At 39.0% G+C, this 20540-nt stretch overlaps 1 protein-coding gene across 2 annotated transcripts in view; it reads right to left on the bottom strand.

The window, feature by feature from the left end:
• Positions 1-20212, bottom strand: part of PPP1R12A (protein phosphatase 1 regulatory subunit 12A) — a 98715-nt gene extending 78503 nt beyond the window's left edge. For both annotated transcript variants that reach the window (XM_075209592.1, XM_075209591.1), the window contains exon 1: positions 19743-20212. In XM_075209592.1, coding sequence (XP_075065693.1) covers positions 19743-19979 — 237 coding nt within the window. In that variant the 5' untranslated portion in view covers positions 19980-20212. The remainder of the gene's footprint in view (positions 1-19742) is intronic.
• Between the last annotated feature and the right edge of the window lie 328 nt (positions 20213-20540).

The following is a 20540-nucleotide window of genomic DNA, read 5'->3' on the forward strand; positions in this document are numbered from 1 at the left end:
GAAAAAGTCAAGCCAGTGGAGGCTGTGAGATGCTCTGGATAAAGTTATGCTGGGAAACCTTGGGTCCTGGCATTCATGTGGATGTTACTTTGACACGTACCACCAACCTAAAACATGGATACAAACCAAGTATACCCGTTCATGGAAACGTTATTCCCTGATGGTAGTGACCTCTTTCAGCAGTAGAATGCACCCAGTCACATTGCAAAAGTTGTTCAGGAATGGTTTGAGGAACAGGACAGAGTTCAAGGTGTTGACTTGGCCTCCAAGTTCCCCAGATCTCAATCCGATCGAGCATCTGGGAGATGTGCTGGAAAAAACAAGTCCGAGCCATGGAGACCCCACCTCGCAACTTACAGGACCTGCTGCTAACGTCTTTGTGCCAGATACTACAGGACACCTTCAAAGGTCTTGAGAAGTCCATGCCTTGATGGGTCAGAGCCATTTTGGCAGCACAAGGGGGACATACACAAAATTAGGCAGGTGGTTTTAATGTTGTGGCTGATTGGTGTATGGGCCTAAGTACCTGGACCTCACCATTTTTGGGGGGGGGGGATTTTTTTTGCAAACATGGTACCACAACTTCAAGGTACTCCTTGCAGTTCAGTGCCGGATGCGCAGTTCCTCCCAAGCACCTTTGCGGACCGGATCACTGCTAGAAGAGGCAAGTATAAAATTATAATTTTTTATTAATTTACTAGTGTCCTAAAAAAAAAATTCATGCAATTCTGAGGCCATACGAGTCAATGGGGCATAAAAGATATTGGGGACATTACTGTGGCATACTATGTGTTTCTGGGGGCAACTGTGGCATACTATGTGTTTCTGGGGGCAACTGTGGCATACTATGTGTTTTTGGGGGCAACTGTGGCATACTATGTGTTTTTGGGGGCAACTGTTAACAACTCCACTATCTCCTCTGTCACCCAACTACGCTGCCTAGGAGTTACTCTTGACTCCTCTCCCTCTTTTGCCCCCCACATTCAATCCCTTGCCCAAGCCTGTCGCTTCCAACTCCGTAACATTGCCCGCATCCGTCCTTTCCTCTCTCAAGATGCCACCAAAACTGTCATCCATGCTCTCATCATCTCCCGCCTCGACTACTGCAATCTCCTCCTTACTGGCCTCCCCTGCTCCCACCTCGCCGCCCTCCGCTCTATACTTAATGCGGCTGCGAGACTCATCTTCCTCACACGCCGCTCCTCCTCTGCCTCCCCTCTGTCTTGCCTTACACTGGCTCCCCTTCCCCTACAGAATCCTTTTCAAACTCCTCACCACCACCTACAAGGCTCTCTCCCAGTCTACTGCCCCTTATATCTCTAACCTCCTCTCCATCCACACTCCCGCCCGCTCCCTGCGCTCAGCCAATGATCGCCGCCTCTCCTCCACTCTGATTACTTCTTCCCACTCTAGAGTACAAGACTTCTCCCGAGCTGCCCCCCTTCACTGGAACGACCTCCCTCGCTCCATCCGTCTATCACCCAATCTGTGCTCCTTCAAGCGGGCACTTAAATCTCACCTGTTCCTTAAGGCCTACCAACCATCCACTTAACCTCCCACCTCTTCTGATTCTCCCCTGGCTCCTTTTTCTCTCCCCTTTGCTTCACTGGCTCCCTCTTGTGCCTGATTTTGTCTACCCTCCCTTAGGATGTAAGCTCGTATGAGCAGGGCCCCTCTCCCCTCCTGTCTCCAGACCTGTTCTTCCGCTCCGTCTTTACAGTATTTGCCTGCCTGGAGTTTATGAAGTTCTGGTACTTTGTGTTTATTGTTCTGTATTGTTTTACCCTGTATAGTCTACTGTTTGACCCATGTACGGCGCTGCGAATACCTCGTGGCGCCTAACAAATAAACGATAATAATAATAATAATACTGTGTGTTTCTGAGGGCAACTGTGGCAAAGTATGAATTGGGGGCACAACTATGTGGCATACGATGAATTGGGGGCACAATTATGAAGTATGATGTGAACTGGGGCACTACTGTGCGGCATAACATTTTTTTTTTTTTTTTTGCTGGTCCCTTACTGTTAATATGATATTAGCCTCATAAAATGAGAAATAATAATAATAAAAATTATATATATATATACACACACACACACACACACACACACACACACGTTAACCCGTGCATGATACTCATGCATTCGAGTCAAATCAAGATACTTAAGGTCTTAAAAAGGTTCTTGTCATGCATTTGGGCCTAGCCCAGGCCTCCTCAGGGGAAGATCGTTACTTCCCGACGCAAGCGGCCTTTTTAATGTGTGTTCATGAGGTAAAATTACCTCACGAAAATGAGTTTAAGCCCTACCAAATTTCAGCCCTTTTTGATTTTTTTTTCCAACACACACTAAGAATTTAGTAGGTCAGTGTATAACTCTGCCCAGCAGGTGGCGCTGCAACTTTTTTTTTTTTCACACACACAGACAGACAGACCGACGCCACTAAGCATTTATATATTAGAGACATATATTAGAGACATATATTAGAGACATATATTAGAGACATATATTAGAGACATATATTAGAGACATATATATATACACATACATACACAACATATATATATATATATATATGTGTATATGTTGTGTATGTATGTATGTGTATATATATATATATATATATATGTGTATATGTTGTGTATGTATGTATGTGTATATATATATATATATGTGTATATGTTGTGTATGTATGTATGTGTATATATATATATATATATATGTGTATATGTTGTGTATGTATGTGTATATATATATATATATATATATATATATATATATATATATATATACACACATATACACATATACACATATACACACACACACACAACTGGCACACCTGGGCTTGACTAGATTTTAGCCGGCACTCCGATAGAAAAAAGTTGCCAACCCCTGGCCTATAGTATATATAAAAAAAAAAAAAATGTAAGCAAATTGACAAGCTCATTCTTACTATAGCAGCATTTTTCTCTTTCCACTTAGACTACCTACATTTCTCTACTTGCTCCACTGCTACAGGCTGTCATTGGAACAATTAGAAAGGCAGTAGGAGGCAAGCTGTAGGCGAGATGTAAACAGAGCCTCTGCTGTAGTAATACACTAGCTACTTCCTCTTCCACTCTGAGACTGTAGCATTGAACGCTGCTTCACTTTGTCTCTTCAATGTGCTGCCCAGATTGGTGCTCTGGGAAGTTTAAAAAAAAAAAAAAAAAAAAGAGACAGCACAGGCCATGTTCTAGTGTCCTGAACGTTACAAAAGATGCAACGCAGTTTGAAATGACCCATTTATCACTTTTAAAAATACACTATCCCACTAGGACAAAAGCTCAAGTAAAAGTCTAAACCAGTTCTCCTCAACCTTTTCTCACCCTTGGCCCACCTAAGCCCTTCCCAGAATTCTGCGGCACACCAAAAGCAAAAATATACAAAAAAAAAAAAAAAAAAAAGGCAGATATTACAAAGTGCATACACAGAAAATACATTTAATTATTTTTTTATGTGATAAATTTAACATCGCAGCTACAGCTAACATTTCAGTACACTGTGCCTCCTTATCACACTGCGCCCATCATGCTGTTTTTATCCCCTTTGTCTCCCCTTTATTGCTGTGCTGCTTTATGATGCCTTTTCTTCCCGTTATTGCTTGCTGCACCCCTTTATGCTTTTTCTCCCCTTGTTTTGTGTCATCCGTTTATTTTTTGATGTGCCCCTTTATGATGCTCCCCTCACTGACTTGCGTTTCTATTGCCTGCTTTCTTCTCTTGTCTTTTCTTCAAGTTCTCTTCTGCCTTCCGTCGTGGCTGGCTTCTCTCTGTGCGCTCCTCACTGCTCCATTTGCAATGAATGTCGGACGTGATGTCATGCACATTGTACCCGACATTCATTGCAAAAGAAGGGAGGAAGGCTCAGAACCATCAAGTGATTAAAAACGTATTTGCTCCCCCCCCCCCCCCCCCCCCCCGCTGTTGTTGTTCTCTACCTATACAGCTGCCGCCCGAGTGGGGGTAATCTTATACTTTTCCTTTCTTCTCTTTTTTCATTTCTCTTCTCTTTGGTTAAAATTATATATCTGATATTTGCTGTTAAAAAATATAGCCACTCCAGTGGTTTGCTCATTTTGACTTTGTTGATGCAATCTATTTCTAACCATTTAATAAACAAATATCACACTAAAAACGTATTTGCTTGGTCTGGCAGATTGTGAAGAAGCGGGGAATGGCAGCACATTTACCAACATCTCGTGGCAAAACCAGTGTGGGTTGCACAGCACTGGTCTAAACTATAAGCAATGTATCAAATAAAGTTTCACAAGGATTAAATACACACATTAAGTTGGTAGTGCATAGTAACGAACATAATTATCTCAACTATCTTCATGAAGAATACTGTACTATATAAAGGGTTAACAGGCACCTATTTATTGTTCTTTCAGATACAAACTTCATCAATAAGGAAGATAATGCGGACAAACAGGAGAGACAAGTTTCATATAACTTGCATTCACAGTCCGACCTGTTCCTTCAGTGCTAATTTACTACACAATACCAGTGTAATAAAATTTGAATTTGTTAGCCAGATAAACATTTACTGTTCTTGAGACCAATGGAAATTTAATTGAAGAAGGTCCGAATTGAAATTGAGACACTACACAAAGGGGTGGGGGTGGTACATGGGTACTAAACTCCACCCATCATTCCATGGGGAAGAGGGATTCTATCCTTAAGTATTGCCAGTTTTCTGAAGGATCTGGCCCCCACCAACAGCCTTACTCACTATATTACCCACAGAACCACTGTCATATCAGGAGTCATCCCCACTGTAAATATTGCCAGAAAATAAAAGTTACTAGTAAACCCACAGTGCAGTTCTTGGGACCAGCAGCTATGAGGTGAACAACCATATTTATTAAACAACTGTGGATTCAGTCAGCAATGCCAGCAGCCATGTACTTCATGATACTATTTCCCACAACATTCCTGCTCCTCTATACTGCGGCACGTCAAGTACAATGGCCTTAAGCACCAAGGTTTTAAAAGCACAAGTCAGCATATTAGTTGGTTATTAAAGTTTCACAAGATGCTGTGCATGGGTTATGTTCTGGGTTTACAATTTATTCCTACCACGATAGTAGTCAATTACAATTAGTCCTCATCATATTAGCAAGGACGCTACCTAGATTTTACTGCACCATTAGTTGAAAATGGTTAACAAGCATTGATTAAAAACCATTTCTACCTAAATAACTCATTTGGGAAGGTAGCATTCAATTTTACAGTGTTTTTTTAATACTACTTTCTGCAACATTTTGGAATAAATGGTTTGGAAGCAGTGGAAAATTGATGGGAAGGGCCACTCTTTCCTTCACCAAAGTTTGGGTTGAGCCATCATTACATGGCAGCATTAACAGTCTGAAGCTGGCACTAATACTGTTTCTATGCAGGTGTTTACACACACACACACACAGGACTGCTCAGGGACTTGGCAAGAGGGGAGATTGCAGGGGCGCATTTGGTTGGAACTTCAGTGACCAAGACAGGAAAACTTTTTTATGCTTCACCAGCTATAGTATCAAGGGCTTGGTCATATCAGCATTAAAAAAAAAAAAAATCAAAAAAAAAAAAAAAATCAAAAAAAAAAAATCGTAGCGCAACAGTGGGCATGTAATCCAGGATGATTATGATATCCTTGCATTATAAGTGCAAGGCAAGTGAGCATCTAAAGGAAATTAATACAAATTTTAACCTGTGGCATTAGTGGGTTTTTTTAGTTTTGTTTTAAAAAAAATAAAAAATGGACCAATGAGACCACTACATACCAGGATATCAGGAAGAGTTTTTTTGTTTGTTTTTTTTTAAATTTACGCAGCTGGAGATCTTGAGGATTCACAGGAGTCTAGTACTTAGAGTTAAAATGAACATAATGCTAGTGTAAAACAGGCACTTAGAACACTAGAACTTTCCAGCTAGAAAAGGCCAAACTTTCTTTGCACTCATATCACTCCATGCAGCCACACTGAAGTGCATTCGTGCAGGGTAAACACTGTTCTGGTGGACCAGCTCAAACTGCAAGTGTATAGGCACCATTAACACTTTTCAATATATCAGGTCCAAAGAGGGAGTAATAAAGGAAAGGCTTAATAAAATAAGCTCAAACATTCTGAAATCATGTTTACAGTTTAAAATATATCCCTACTGGACATACCTTTAAATGCTACCAAGTTGTCTCTCAGATTATGAATGGTCTATGAACATACCAGGATTCATTAAGAACAGTGCCCTTCGTATGAGGTTTTTTTTGTTTGCTTATCTATAAAGCCTACTTTATAAGTGTTTAACTTAAAATTTGAATATAATTGGCTCCTTGCTGCTTTGTCTTGTCCTGAGAGAGTGAAGATGAAGGTTTAAAACTGCAAAAGGTTTAATTATTTATAATTAATTCCATTTAAAGTGTACTGAGATTTCATAAAGCCACCATTTGACATTAATACAAACAAATCACTGTGTAAACTTTATAACCACTATGTATTTCAATTTTCAGAGCCATTTGCATGTATTATACTAGTGTTAAAAACATTAGGGAAACACTAAGTTGGCACCAGTGGGTATGAGCAATTACTCAACTAAATACTACACATTAAATAATTGAAGTGTTTATACTTAACCAAATAAGTCCACCATGTGCTCTTTCACTTTGTTGATCATGTTGCCATGTTAGGAGGAGATGCTCCTCTAAGAGTAAATAGAGGGTAGACAGACACATTTGGAGATTTTCTTGCAGAAAGGCCCTGGGTAGGTTGGTTTACTCACACACACAGGGGAAGGGCCAATGTAGCAACTCAAATAAATGCAATCTCCACTTTCTTACATGTGTCCGATCACATCAGGACAAGATATGGGAAAAACGTTTGCCATCTGATGGTTCACCATCTATTTAACTTCTCAGCATAGCCATTGTTAAAAGTCAGATTAACAATATATTTTATCTTTATAGTTAAATACCTGTAAGTGTCAGTACTGCAATTCTAATCCTTTTGTTTCAAGGTTAAACCTGAAAAATGTTAAGTTGCAGAGGTGTGACCTACACAATCATATTTTTCTGTGTCAGAAAAGTTCATTCACTAGTTGTTCACTGACAGCTGACATATTTGCAGAAATGTTTCTCACATGCCAAGTCACTTACCCAATAGCAGTCAATTACAATTCAAGCTTCTAAATCCTTTTATGACTAGCTAATTTACCTGTTTTAGTGACCAAATGCTTGTTATTTAAGTTACTGTGTAGGTTGACATCTAAAAGTCTTGGTGTTGCTGTGTAATTATCAATGTCCTATTTCCTGAGTCATTTATTAAATGTACCTATGCAAGTATGAAAAAAGGCTTTTGAAACGCAAGTACATTTCTGAAATGGATTTAAAGCAGAAATAAAACAAACCAGCAGTGCCAAATTATATGTATACACTTTTAATTGCTGGTTTTGAAAAGGGCATAAAAATGGATTTATTCTACACACACCCCACGTTTAATAAGCAAGAGTCATTTACCTGTTCACCAATCAAAATGTGCACTATATACGGCATTGCTCATTTTGAGAATACCTATGGCAACATCAAGTCAAAACCAGACAATCAAAATTAGATTTTCATTAATCACTTGCATATAGAAGATTTCCTTTATTGAGATTGTGGGGGATTACATTCTTTAAAAAAGCATCTGCTTAATAAGTGACAATCTCTGTTACAGGTGAAATAAAAAAAACTTTATTCAAACAATAGTAAATGGGTCATTAAGCAAGCAAACCTAAACCCACTGCACAATGGTAGGAATTTAATTAGTTTAAAAGGCATATAATATATTTCACTTCCCGCAGTGGTCCATTTCAGTAGCTTTTCAGCTGCTCATTCGGCCCTGGGGTCCAGGCACCAGTGGGATGCCATGCAGTAGTATGCATTGCAACCAGGCACCAGGTCAAGTTTGAGAATGCCTCAGTTCCCTGCATAAGGACATTTTAGGGTTCTCTCCTGTGATGCCTTCAGACCATGTGTAATAAAGGACAGGATGCAGAAAGGTCCTTGTGCAGATAGCAAGACATTCCATACTCCAGCCAGCAGACTTTGTTGGGCTGCCATGCATGCTCCTGCATTATAATCTCCCTTTAGCCCACACTTTAATATACATTATGTTGGTTACCCTTTAAATGCACTGCAAATTGTTCACTTGTGCAACTATTTTTGCACAGAATAGTTACATCAGAAGTTTTCTTCACCACCAATATGATGAATCAATAAGTCATTGTCCAATAGCAACATTTCACAGGGGGAGGGGAGGAGTGTGAATTTACCAACGGGAAAACAAACATGCAAATTTTACAAAGGTAAATCCAGCAAAAGAGTGCAATTCATAAGAGTTAGCTGCAATTTTTTCAGTAACATTGTTTTATGTGCTTTTAGCAGTTTAATTTGTCAAAACTTGATTTCACACTTATTAAATAGAAAATAGTAAAACACATTGAAACAAAAATTATCTAAGTTGCCAGAAGAGTAGTAGTGTGTATGGGTGGGTACATTAAGCTTTCACTATATTGAATAACCAAAGATGAGCACCTTTAAACCAGAAATCAAATGGTATAGCAGCTGATTAAGTGTTGCACTAGCATATGCATTAAACTAGGTGTTTATACATACAAGTCTCTAAATTTGAAGCACAAAGCCAAAACTATACTAAATTACATTTCAAAAATTACCTCCATCATAGCCTATGTGATTGACATCACCGATGAGCACCATTGACTGACATTTCTCTCTGGAATGGTTTGGATAAATATTTCCCAGATAAAAAGATACCATCCTGAATAATGCTAACAGCTAGTAATAACATGCCATTCTTCATTTAAACTGTTTCCCTATATCTGAACCCATTTAGACACTATTTTTATACAATTACCATTCTAACACTTTACACCCCCAAAAACTTTACTTCTATGAAACAAATGAAATCTTTATTTTTGACGAGATCAGTGTCTCTACATTCTCCATTTAATTGTATGTGGGTGGGGTCATTGTTGTTCTTTGATCCCAGCCTCCACTCCCCTCCCCCAGCACAGCTCACTTTAACAACATGTCAAACATGACAGAAAGGGTCACTTGTGTCAACACAAAGGTGCAACTGTAACCAATATTAGCCTTTTTTATTGTACGTTCATACACTTGTATACACTTCATACAATTAGCATACCAAAAGCATATTTATAAAGGAGCCCTTAGCCAATGAGATGAATTGTGGATTTATTTATTTTTGTTGGAAAAGACATGTTTTACTTTCATCCAACATATGTGAAAAATAGACATCTTGGATTTAGATGTACTGCAAGTCAGTGTATGGGTGATACTATAAATTGAATTATAGTGCAAAAAACAAGAACATGGCACATTTCCCCATTTCTGCAAAAGTACCAGAAAGGTGACAGCTGAGGAATGCCTCCCATCCTAAACAATTGTTTCCATTGACTCATGAAAAGAATGTATGCAGCAACTCATGAAAGTTTGGTATGTCACCACCCATCAGATAGGATCAAGGCTAAGAACACTGCAGCCTGTTATCTATTTAGGATTTTCCTTTTATGGTCATAAAAAGAGAAAGAGAGGATGTCCCACAAAAATGTCAATAGGAAAGCTTAACATAAAGCAGGTGGTTTTAAAATAAAAAGTCTTTAGACAACAGTCTACTTATCCATACAGATATACACATCTAACTATTAATTCCAGACTAGAAATTGTCACTTACCATATAATAGCATAGTATTAATGAGCAAAACAATTAAATTGAAACCCTCCTCTTTACTGGCACTGTTTAAAAATGTATTAATCCCAACATGCATTTGCCAGGGGCAGCAAGGTGGCTAAGTGGTTAGCACGTCTGCCTTACAGCACTGGAGTCATGAGTTCAATTCCCAACCATGGCCTCCTTATCTGTGCGAAGTTTGTATATTCTCCCCGTGTTTGCGTGGGTTTCCTCCGGGTGCTCCGGTTTTCTCCCACACATTGGCTGCTATCAAAATTGACCCTAGTCTATCTCTCTCTGTTAGGTAATTTAGACTGTAAACTCCAATGGAGCAGTGACTGATGTGAATGAGTTCTCTGTACAGCGCTGCAGAATCAGTGGCACTATATAAATAAATGGTGATGATCTAACGGCTATAGATCACTGCCTTGAGTCTATGGCAGGGAATGCAAGGGCTTGTTCACACATGTCCATCATATGAAGCAACCTGTAGGAATATGGATGACAATTTTGATCTGCCCCGATTTGAATACAAGCAATCCTGTCCTCCTTTTCCACCAACTGCACCCTTTCTATAACAGCTGTACAATGTCAGGCTCATAGTAGCCGTTACCTTTTTATTGACACTGGAATACTCCTGCACACTTGCAAGTGAATGCACTGTCAGGTATCGTAATGGAAAAGTAATCACCTTGCTAAGCCATTTCTCTCCAACATGTGCAAGAAGTGGATGGGTTACTTCATTTACACATTACATATATGAGCTAGAAGAAAACATGCTATGTGAGACAGAGATTCCTAATTGGTTCCAGACTCTAGGACACTGATATTTTATATACACAGTATTTTATATACCTGAGCCCTCTATGAGATGGCTAGTATTTATTGTCCTCCGTTAGATGCCACAAGCCGTTTGGGGGGTTTTTTGCGCACGAATATGAAATGTGATATATGCTGTGGGGTTTTTATTTGTTTAATAGTTCAAAAAAATCTATATAGTTTTTTTATTTAAATACAATAAAAAACAGTTTGAAGTCAATCCTTTTGTTATTATTCTATCATACTGAAAAATGATAAATAATCTGCAGATCTCCTCTGACTGAATATAACACTATCCCTGAGTTGTTTTTTTTTCAGTATATGTTTTTAAGGGAATGGTGATTTCCCTTACTTGAACTAGCAGCTTATCATTTACTAAAGTTCTTGGAGATTTTCCATTTAATATTTTAGATTTAGCGCTTGAACTTTTGGTTTGAATGTTCCTATTGGGGCTTCACATAAGAACCTTAACTTCTCCTGAAAAGTGGATCCCATAACCGCATGTAAGCGCCTTTAAACAAAAAAAAAAGTGCCATGTGTACCGGACTCTGGAAAAGACAAGAAAAGATGATATTTTGAAGAAATGGGAATGGTCTCATACCATTTGAAGGAATTTTTTTCTTGTCCTAACTAAAGGGGAAAGGAAGACTTGGTATCTGTTACCTTGGAAGAGGAAAATTAACTGCAAATAAGTTCTATGAAAAAACGCATGTGATTGTAATCGCAACTATCAGGTATTAACATAAAAGATTGACCTGTTCTAGCCACCTGAAACTTAGGCCAGGGGTTGCTGTATGTACAGATGAGAGCACTACGAGGTAAACTTATTTGTAGAATGCCAAACTTTTAAAAGAATAACATGTCAGAAAACAAAAATCTAGTTATGGGTGTAGTTCTATTTTAAACAAATAGAAATTACTTCTCTATGTTGTAGTATTGTATTTGATCCAGTGAGTCCCTTAACATCTGGTAGGAGTAAGGAGAGCTTTGCTAGGACTACCATGTTCCAGGGATGCTCATATCACTACTGCCAAGGCAACCTGATAAGATGCCATAACAAGGGTAAGGAGTAATTTTACAACTATGTTTAACTTAGCGAATTCTACTCAAAACGGAGTTAGGCTAGGTACACACTGGAGCATTTTCGCCCAATAATCGGGCAAATCAGCCGACATACGATCATTGGGTCGGAAGTCGGGTTAGTGTGTAACACGATGGTTGAAAGTCGTTTCAAAGTGTCAATTGTCGGCTCATTTGGTTGGTCGTTCCAACCAAATATGTAGTGTGTATGCACTCATGCTCACGATCTCCACAGAGTTGACAGATTCTGGCTCTTTTCAACAGATGCTAGCAATGAATGTCTCGGTGAATAAATGTAGAGTGCTGTAGAAGGAATTAAATTTGTTCATTCTGAAACAGAACATTTAGTTTCAGAGTCACAGAAGCTAACGAAATTTGTTAGGACATGCGGATAGCTGTAACAAGGCGGTTTTAATCAGTGTGACAATGTGGCAATAATGAAAAAATGAATGAATTTTGTGCTGTCATTCTCTGAAGACTTGAGGACCAGGGGGCCTGATTCATTAAGGATCTTAAATGAAGAGGATTCTTATTTCAGTCTCCTGGACAAAACCACGTTACATTGCAAGGGGTGCAAATGAGTGTTCTGTACATAAGTTAAATATTTTCATGTACCACACAAATGCTTGATAGCTTATTTGTACACTGAAATTTAAAGTTGATATGTGTGTGCTACATGAAAAAACAGGTAGTATTTAACTTATGTGCAAAACAGAAAACTCACTTGCACCCCTTGCAATGTAACATCATCGTAAGATGAAGAGCACAGATCTGAAGGTAAATCATGCCAGTGTGTAGGCATGAATCTTCAGACTGATCAGACTTTTAGTTGTAGGTATAATCATTTTAGATAACACGTCGGTCGGAGATTTTTTCAGTGTGTACCTAGCCTTAGGCAAGGTACTCAATTCCAAAATATTGTTGTCATTTTTTATTTTAAAGGTAAATTTCATTCTATGCACTAGATGCAAATAGTAATTCTATCATGTTAAGAGTGGTTAACAAGTACGTAAAGCACAAAATGTATAATGTACTTGTGGGTGTAATACTGATCACTGGTGAAAATGTGATTTGTTGGCATGCTGTACATTCAAGTTTCCTTGCAATGAATAATGTTAGAAAAGAACAGAAAGCAGGATTAAGCACTAATTTTCATGACCACAGCACAATTTTTAAACAAAGAAATAAGTGCATGTAGTCATGCACAGAAGTGGCTGGTGCTAGGTGAGATGAACTTAATATGTGCTGCAAGCTTCTCAAAGACAAGGCAAAGTGCATGGATTCTGTATGCACAGTCTGAAACACTGCTTGGTAGTTCCAAATGTCATTTCACTGTTACAGGTAAAGGCATAAAAGTTAGCTTGCATATTATCTTCTGAACAACTGAAAACTTACATTTCTACAAATCAACTTTGTTACCTCTTATGTAAATAAATTATCATCTGCGGCTATTGCCCTGAAATAGGTCAATCATCATACAGGGCATTATGGGCAAGTAGCCAAAATTCTTCACATATTTAGAATTCAAAGGGTAAAAGCAGCTGTCCTAGCATAGCCTCATTTTTATGGTGTCATCTCAACAAATATCCTACAACTTAAATTTACCAGAACACTAATTGAAGCTCCTGAAAAACAAAGGCTTCAAGATAGAGTTTCTGCTGAAGATAATGTGAAATCATGTGGATTGTTCTACATTTTTGTTACTGTGTGATGGTCTTCTGTTATATAAATAGTCTTATTGCAAACCGGTCAAAATTGATTGCCAACCACAGTGTCAGCAAAATGACTATACTTGTCTGTAGCTAGCAATCTTTATATACCAGATCATGTGGTTTGGTTCTAACCCTTATGCTTCTGCTGCGACAATGTATATTTTATTCTGATTATTAGTGTTACTATTAGATAGGTGTTAGGGAAACAGTATATTTGAAACAAATAAAATTGTATTTTGGGCAGCACGGTGGTTTAGTGCTTAGCACTACTGCCTCACAGCATTGGGGTCATGAGTTCAATTCCCGACCATGGCCTTATCTGTGATGAGTTTGTATGTTCTCCCCGTGTTTGCGTGGGTTTCCTCTGGGTGCTCCGGTTTTCTCCCACACTCCAAAAACATACCGGTAGGTTAATTGGCTGCTAAGAAATTGACCCGTGTGTGTGAGTGTGCGCGCTAAGGAATTTAGACTGTAAGCCCCAATTGGGCAGGGACTGATGTGAGTGAGTTCTTTATACAGCGCTGCGGAATTAGTGGCACTATATAAATAAATGATGATGAACCAACATATTGCATGAACAGAGTCAGCTGACAGACTTTGTTGCCTGCACTTTTTTTTCTGGTTATAAGAGATAAAGATCACAGATCTGAAGGTAAATTGTGTATGTACGCATAAATCGGCATTCTTAACGAGACTTTCAATCGTTGGTGAAATCGTTAAAGACATTGCATAGATGTGTACCCAGCTTAACAAGCATCTGCTAGCGTATGAAGGATATAATTTAAGCTTTTACTGACTGAAGGTTGCCATATTTTAAACTGGGTATGGTGCTGTATAAAAGAATAAGAAGAATTGCAAATGAAATGCTTTTCTCTAATATTCTGTTTGTTTTGGGAAATATGTAAATAAAGAAATTAGTCTGTTATAGCATACATGGTTGCTAACTGAACATTTCATTAAGCCAAGTTAGTGACTAACGGTGTGGAACATACTATCACAGGAATACGACAATAATCTATGAACAACTTATGAATAATTTCCTATGTAAACTCATGCATACATATAAGGAAAGACAAGACTTATTTAAGCATTATGTGCAATCCGTAAGATATCAAAATAGTTTTCTTTGTTTAATATCACTATAGCCTCTTCCGTAAAGAGCATGCAGTGACTCTTTCTTAGGACACTATTCCTAATGCTGGACTGTAAACACAAGTCAATATGACTCATTTTATACCATCTAGGCCAGTGTTGGCTAACCTGTGACACTCCAGGTGTTGTGAAACTACAAGTCCCAGCATGCTTTGCCAATATATAGCAGCTTATTGCTGGAAGGGTATGTTGGGACTTGTAGTTTCACAGCACCTGAAGTGTCACAGGTTAGCCAACACTGATATAGGTCATAATGACCTCTCCATAATTGCTCTTTCCCTTGTAGCAAGTCCAGCAAATTTTTAGTCTAACCCTGCTCTTTCAAAAAAAAAAAAACACAAAATAAATAAAAGTATATATATATATATATATATATATATATATATATATATATATATATATATATATATATATATATATATATATATATATATATATACACACACACATACATACATACACACACACACACACTATGCTTTTCTAGGCTATATTTGTGATCCTTAAGAAAATTATATACGCACACGCACCATCAGAAATCACGTTAACGCACACATAGTCGTCCCTTAAGCCTTGCTAAACACTGGCATACCTCAGAACCAGTCTCGTGCATATACATGAGACTGCGCAAATGGCACAGAAAGTGCCCTATGGCTTTCCAACAAGCACTTGTTTCTGCCCACAACAGGATGCCATCTCCCCAGACTTCCTTAAATAAGTTACAGAAGCCCTTACCAAAAAAAATTGTAGTGGAAAAGGACTATATCATACCAGCTTTCACTCTACAGGAAATATCAGTCACTACATTTTAACATTTAACCGTATACTGGATTTATTATTAAGAATCTGTGAGCATACTGTCAGGCCTATAAACCATCTTGGTACACAGTAGGAATAATGTGATTAGAACTACCCTGTAGCCTGAAAGATCTCCTTCAAGAGCAAAATACTATTCTCAGCCTGCTCTGTCCTGTGTCTCAGGATGCACTGACTAAGGTTATACAAACTACATATTACAATGTTATGTATACAGATATGCAGTGAATGGAAGGATATAGGGGGGGGGGGGGGGTGCTGCTGTTCTGCACGATGTTTAGGGTCTTGCAAAATGAACTGAAAGTAGCAATAAGATAAAATAGGAGCATGATGATATGAATAACTCATATTAGCCCAGTGCTCGTGTGCAATGTTATCAGAATAGTCAATAAGAAAGGAGTCACAAACTGCATATAGACCCTACGACGGGAACCTATAGCAAATGGAAAGGTATGGGACTAAAAGTCTGAAGTACGTCCTACCAGATAGAGGCTATAAGACCATGCTGGGGCTGACAAGCCACAGGTTGCATCTACTAATACTGCTGACCCATATATCAAATGGAGTTATATGGTGTGTATCATCATTCATACAAGTACATTGTGAAAATTATAAGAATTGTGCTACTTGGGAGTATTCTGCTGTTTTAACTATATAGACAATATAAGCACATGCTTAGGGCAGCACTGACCTGGGGGGCAGAACAAACTTATTTTATTTCTTTTTGCCTATTTCTCCTAGAATATGTGCGATACTGAATACTTTCATGTCAAAAAAGACAAAATTATTATAGGAGCGATACCTTTATTGGCTAACCAAAATAAATTTTTATATTTGCTAGCTTTCAGAGCATAGAGGCCCCTTCATCAGGCAAGTTTACAAATTAATATTTTTAAATATAGCCCTGGCCAAAGAGCACATTAAACGCATATACATGTATCTATGAGGACTTGCAATCCATCAGTTTAGTAACATGCAGTGTATATGGGCCTGACCGGGCAAAGAAAAAAAAAGCCCATTGAATGTTTGTAACTAGGAGCCACGTCATTGACAAGGACACTGGTGGCTGCAATGCCCCTTAAAGGAACACAACTTAAGTGAGCTAGCACTTACTACTCGCTTTGAGTTAATATAGGAGTCCCAGCTTAATTTGTTTATTAGCATCACGCAGGCATGTACTTCACCCCACTGTACTGCACAGTACAAACTAGCTAAATTACTGATCATGCGATACTGCCTATTGGTGTTACAAAGAAAAAGTGTGTGTGTTTATATTATATACACACACACACACATATTGATGGAAGATATATATACACATTTAATATAGATTTAGAAGCATCATAATTGAAAATGTGTATGGTTGTCCGGTTTCTTTGTTAAAGTAAACCATGAGCCACTCATAGTATGATGTTTCACACCCCCCCAGCACCTAACATAACAGCCGGGATCTGGACCTTGGAATGCCAAAAAGGGGTAAAGTACCATATTTTTATGTGCAATTAAACGCTTCTTTAACACAGGTAGCTGTCAACTTGTCAGATTTTAAAAAAATAAGTCCAAACTTTTAAATCTGTTATTGAGCAATTGTGACAGACCTGTTATATCAAAAATATGACTGCCAACCATTCTGCTAGATGGGGAAGAAACATGTAATACAAAGGTTACTCAAAATCTGGTCGTCATGGTGACTAGAAAATACATCCTAGCGACCGATCTACAGGAAGCGCCTAACCGTGCCAGGATCCCCTGCATCTGTTCTGTTGTCTGAAGGCATTGCATGTCAGGGCCAAGTCGCATCAATGCAGGGGTAGAGGCACTGGTGAAACACATTCTGGTGGTGAATCAGAATCAATCAGCTATACGATTTGCTGCCAAATGGTCACTCGCATACTGTGTTGCAAAGCTCTTAATCTTACAATAGAGAAACAAAAAAAATTGCATCTCGCGAGTCTTAGCTTAGACCAGACAAGGTTAGAGCGAGCTTGTCTGATTGAAGACGGTCCTCATTGATAGTGCACTGGTGCCTTGGGAGATACTTTACAACCAGTAAAGGTGGATAACTTTTCTCTGGAGGAAAAAAATAAATCTTAGAAATTGCAGGTTCTCAACTCTTGGGAGAATTTTGTAGAGCCTTGTGTTATTCCGTATCGCTCTGTGGCCAGAATTCTTTTAAAGCAATTTTTTATTTAATGAAGTCCTAAATACCTTTATATTCCTGGTCAATGAACAAACACTTTGCTCAACTCTTACCATGGTATCTAAATAAAAAATAAGATACTACTGTTGCTTAAATCATATTATGCTGCAAATACAAAGTACACAATTAACTTCATGTTTAAAAAAATTAAATAAATTTGATGTCAAAATAAAAGTTTGTTTTGACAAGATATCAATAGCCGCATGACCTGTAATTTAGGAAAATATCTTGTTCTAAGCAACTAGGACACAAGGCCTCTAATTTATATTTAATATGGAACCAAATACCAAGCAATGCAACGACCTATTGACAACAAATCACTATTTCAGCCAATCAAACATCATATAGTAATATATGAACACTCTTGTTTATTTAAACACGTAGAATGTTTTTGTCTGTATCAATGTACAATAAAATGGATCCAGAGAAAGTATGGAAAACGAATTATTCCAAGGCCAAAAAGTACACCGTAATACTGAAAGCTTGTGCAATTAAAAATAAGACAAAAAAATTTTTTTTTTTCTAGCAAACAGATTTTCAAATATTCTGTCAGTTTTACGCTCTGTTGCAAATAGTACAACAATGAAAAAAGTGATCAGATGCAATTCTAAGCATTTACAGAATCTATTACATTTACTTTGTTGTGTATTATTAAAGTGTGTATACAGGTATAACTGTAGGACTGAAAAGATTATGCTGTTAAAGCAATCTATATTTAGTTAAATAAGATGCAACACAAAAACAAAAAAAAAAAAGGCTGACATTTTAAAACATTTTTTATTGACTACATATTTGTGCACCATTAGATCTCGGCAAATTGTTATACAAAAAGATCTGTAACGCAACATAAGCCAGTGCTGGCCACCTCATGCATTATCTCCCATTGCTAACCTGCCCTTATTTGGCCAATACAGGATTCCAATCAGACAGCTACAAACATACACAAGGCATTCATTATGAGGCAACTCGACTGCCAACATTTCTTTACTCTCTTACTCTGTACTTAGGTGACTAGAAGGCCAATAATTCACACTCCTTTCCACCATTCATGCAGAGACTTAATAGTTGGAAGAAAAATAAATAAATAAAAACTTGCAAATAATTTCCCTTATAATAATTTTAATCTTGGTCTTAATGAATAATACGGTATAATAGACGCTGCCCTTTGCATGCCCGAAGATACATTAACACACAATGTTTTTGTCCATATTTAAGCTGTCAAATCTAATTTCAGCATACATTGAAGACTTTTTACACTAAATCCAAGTAGCCTCCTTCGTCATTAAACAAAAGCAAAAAACATAACTCTCAATAACAATTAGACATGAAAGTAACTAAATTAGAACTAAAATTGAAAAAAAAATGCAAACAAGAAACCACTCCTTAACAGTGCAGGAACCAAGATGCTGGCACAAGACATTGCTATAATTTTAATAAGGATTTAAAAAAAAAACAACAACAACACACACAAGACAGGCAGATAACCTCCCTACTGATCATCTGCAGCATTCAGTAGTCATTGCAAATCGTAATAAGAATATGACACACCATAGTGTAAATACACAAACATACACCACCCTCTCACAGCAGCTACCTTATTCATACCATTTATTTTTAGGGTTTCATAAACTGTTTGCACAACTTTACGTTGCAACAGAATCGTGAAGTCAGTTTCCGACGACAAAACTATATATTCTTACACTTAGAGAACAGCAAACAGAGTACTAGAACCTTTGGGGTGGGGCAAGAGTATAAGTGCCCCCTAACTAACTCAAACATGCATAATTGTTCTCAGGGAGTACCTATTTGTAAACACACCGCGCCTCTATGATGACATGTACAAGGTGGGTTTAGTGTATATGAATGACAAAACCAAGTAGTAGGAAATGTGGCAATACCACAGCGTTATGGACCATTGGAGAATGACACATTAGCTTGGAAGTATTCAGCAACCTCCCCATGGCTACTAATCACAGACATAACTACACAGCACAGCAGGCTCAGCATGGGGCCTACCCACAGGCCAGGTGTCTGCTACATTCCCCACTTCATAGCCAAAGGTGCCCGCAGTAACACAGGGCTGGAAGTCACTGGACCGCCCGGCCATGGCAGCAGAGTGCAGCGGCTCCAGGAGGGGTCACTGGACGGCGCTGACGGTGTAGTAAGAAGACAGTGACGGGTACCTGGTGCAGAGCGGTGAGTCCGTCCACATTAGCGTAGTTGATGTCAGCCCCCCGGTCCAGCAGCTTGAGCACCTCCTCGCTGTCTCCGCTGGAGCAGGCTGCCAAGAACACGGCTCCATCGGTAAACTTCACCTTGGTCTTCTTGCGCTTGATAATGTGCGGCTCCAAGTCCGTCTCCGAGCCGATCCAGCGCTTGAGCTGCTCGTTCCGCTTCTGTTTGGCGTCCGCCATCTTCATTCCCTCCCCCCTCCCAGCCCCGGGTCCTTCCCTCCCTGCCCGCTGCTCTCCCTCCTCCTATGCGAGTGGCCGTTCGGGAGGACTCCGAGGCCGCTCCGTGCCGCAGCTCTTCTGTTTCGTCAGACTCCGGGGCCCACACCCAGCTACTTTCTCACTGACACACAGACGTCCGCAGGCCCCGACCGGCTGCGCACAGACAACGCGCGCCCGCGACGCTCATCTGCATACTCTCGCGAGAACGCGGATGGCAGGACATATAGACAGATCTGTAAGAGCAGCTCACCGCCGCCTTCTAGTGAGGGAGGAGCAATGACCGCACTAGAGACTTGCGATTGGCTGCTCTGACTCCTACGGAATATCTCCCTTGTTTGGAGGAGGATGAGTTGTTACTTGTAGTAAAAGGCTGTGCTGTGTCCGGGCAGCCAGCCAGCTGATCCAGAGATACAGGCAACACTTGGTGACGTCTTTCTCACACAGACAAGTATTTTTCTGCTGCAAGTCTTGGTGGACTCATTCGCTTCTCTTTTAAGCCACCTGTGTGCCACATGTATAAAGTGTATA

Source organism: Mixophyes fleayi, chromosome 4 (assembly GCF_038048845.1).
Source record: "Mixophyes fleayi isolate aMixFle1 chromosome 4, aMixFle1.hap1, whole genome shotgun sequence".
Taxonomy (NCBI): domain Eukaryota; kingdom Metazoa; phylum Chordata; class Amphibia; order Anura; family Limnodynastidae; genus Mixophyes; species Mixophyes fleayi.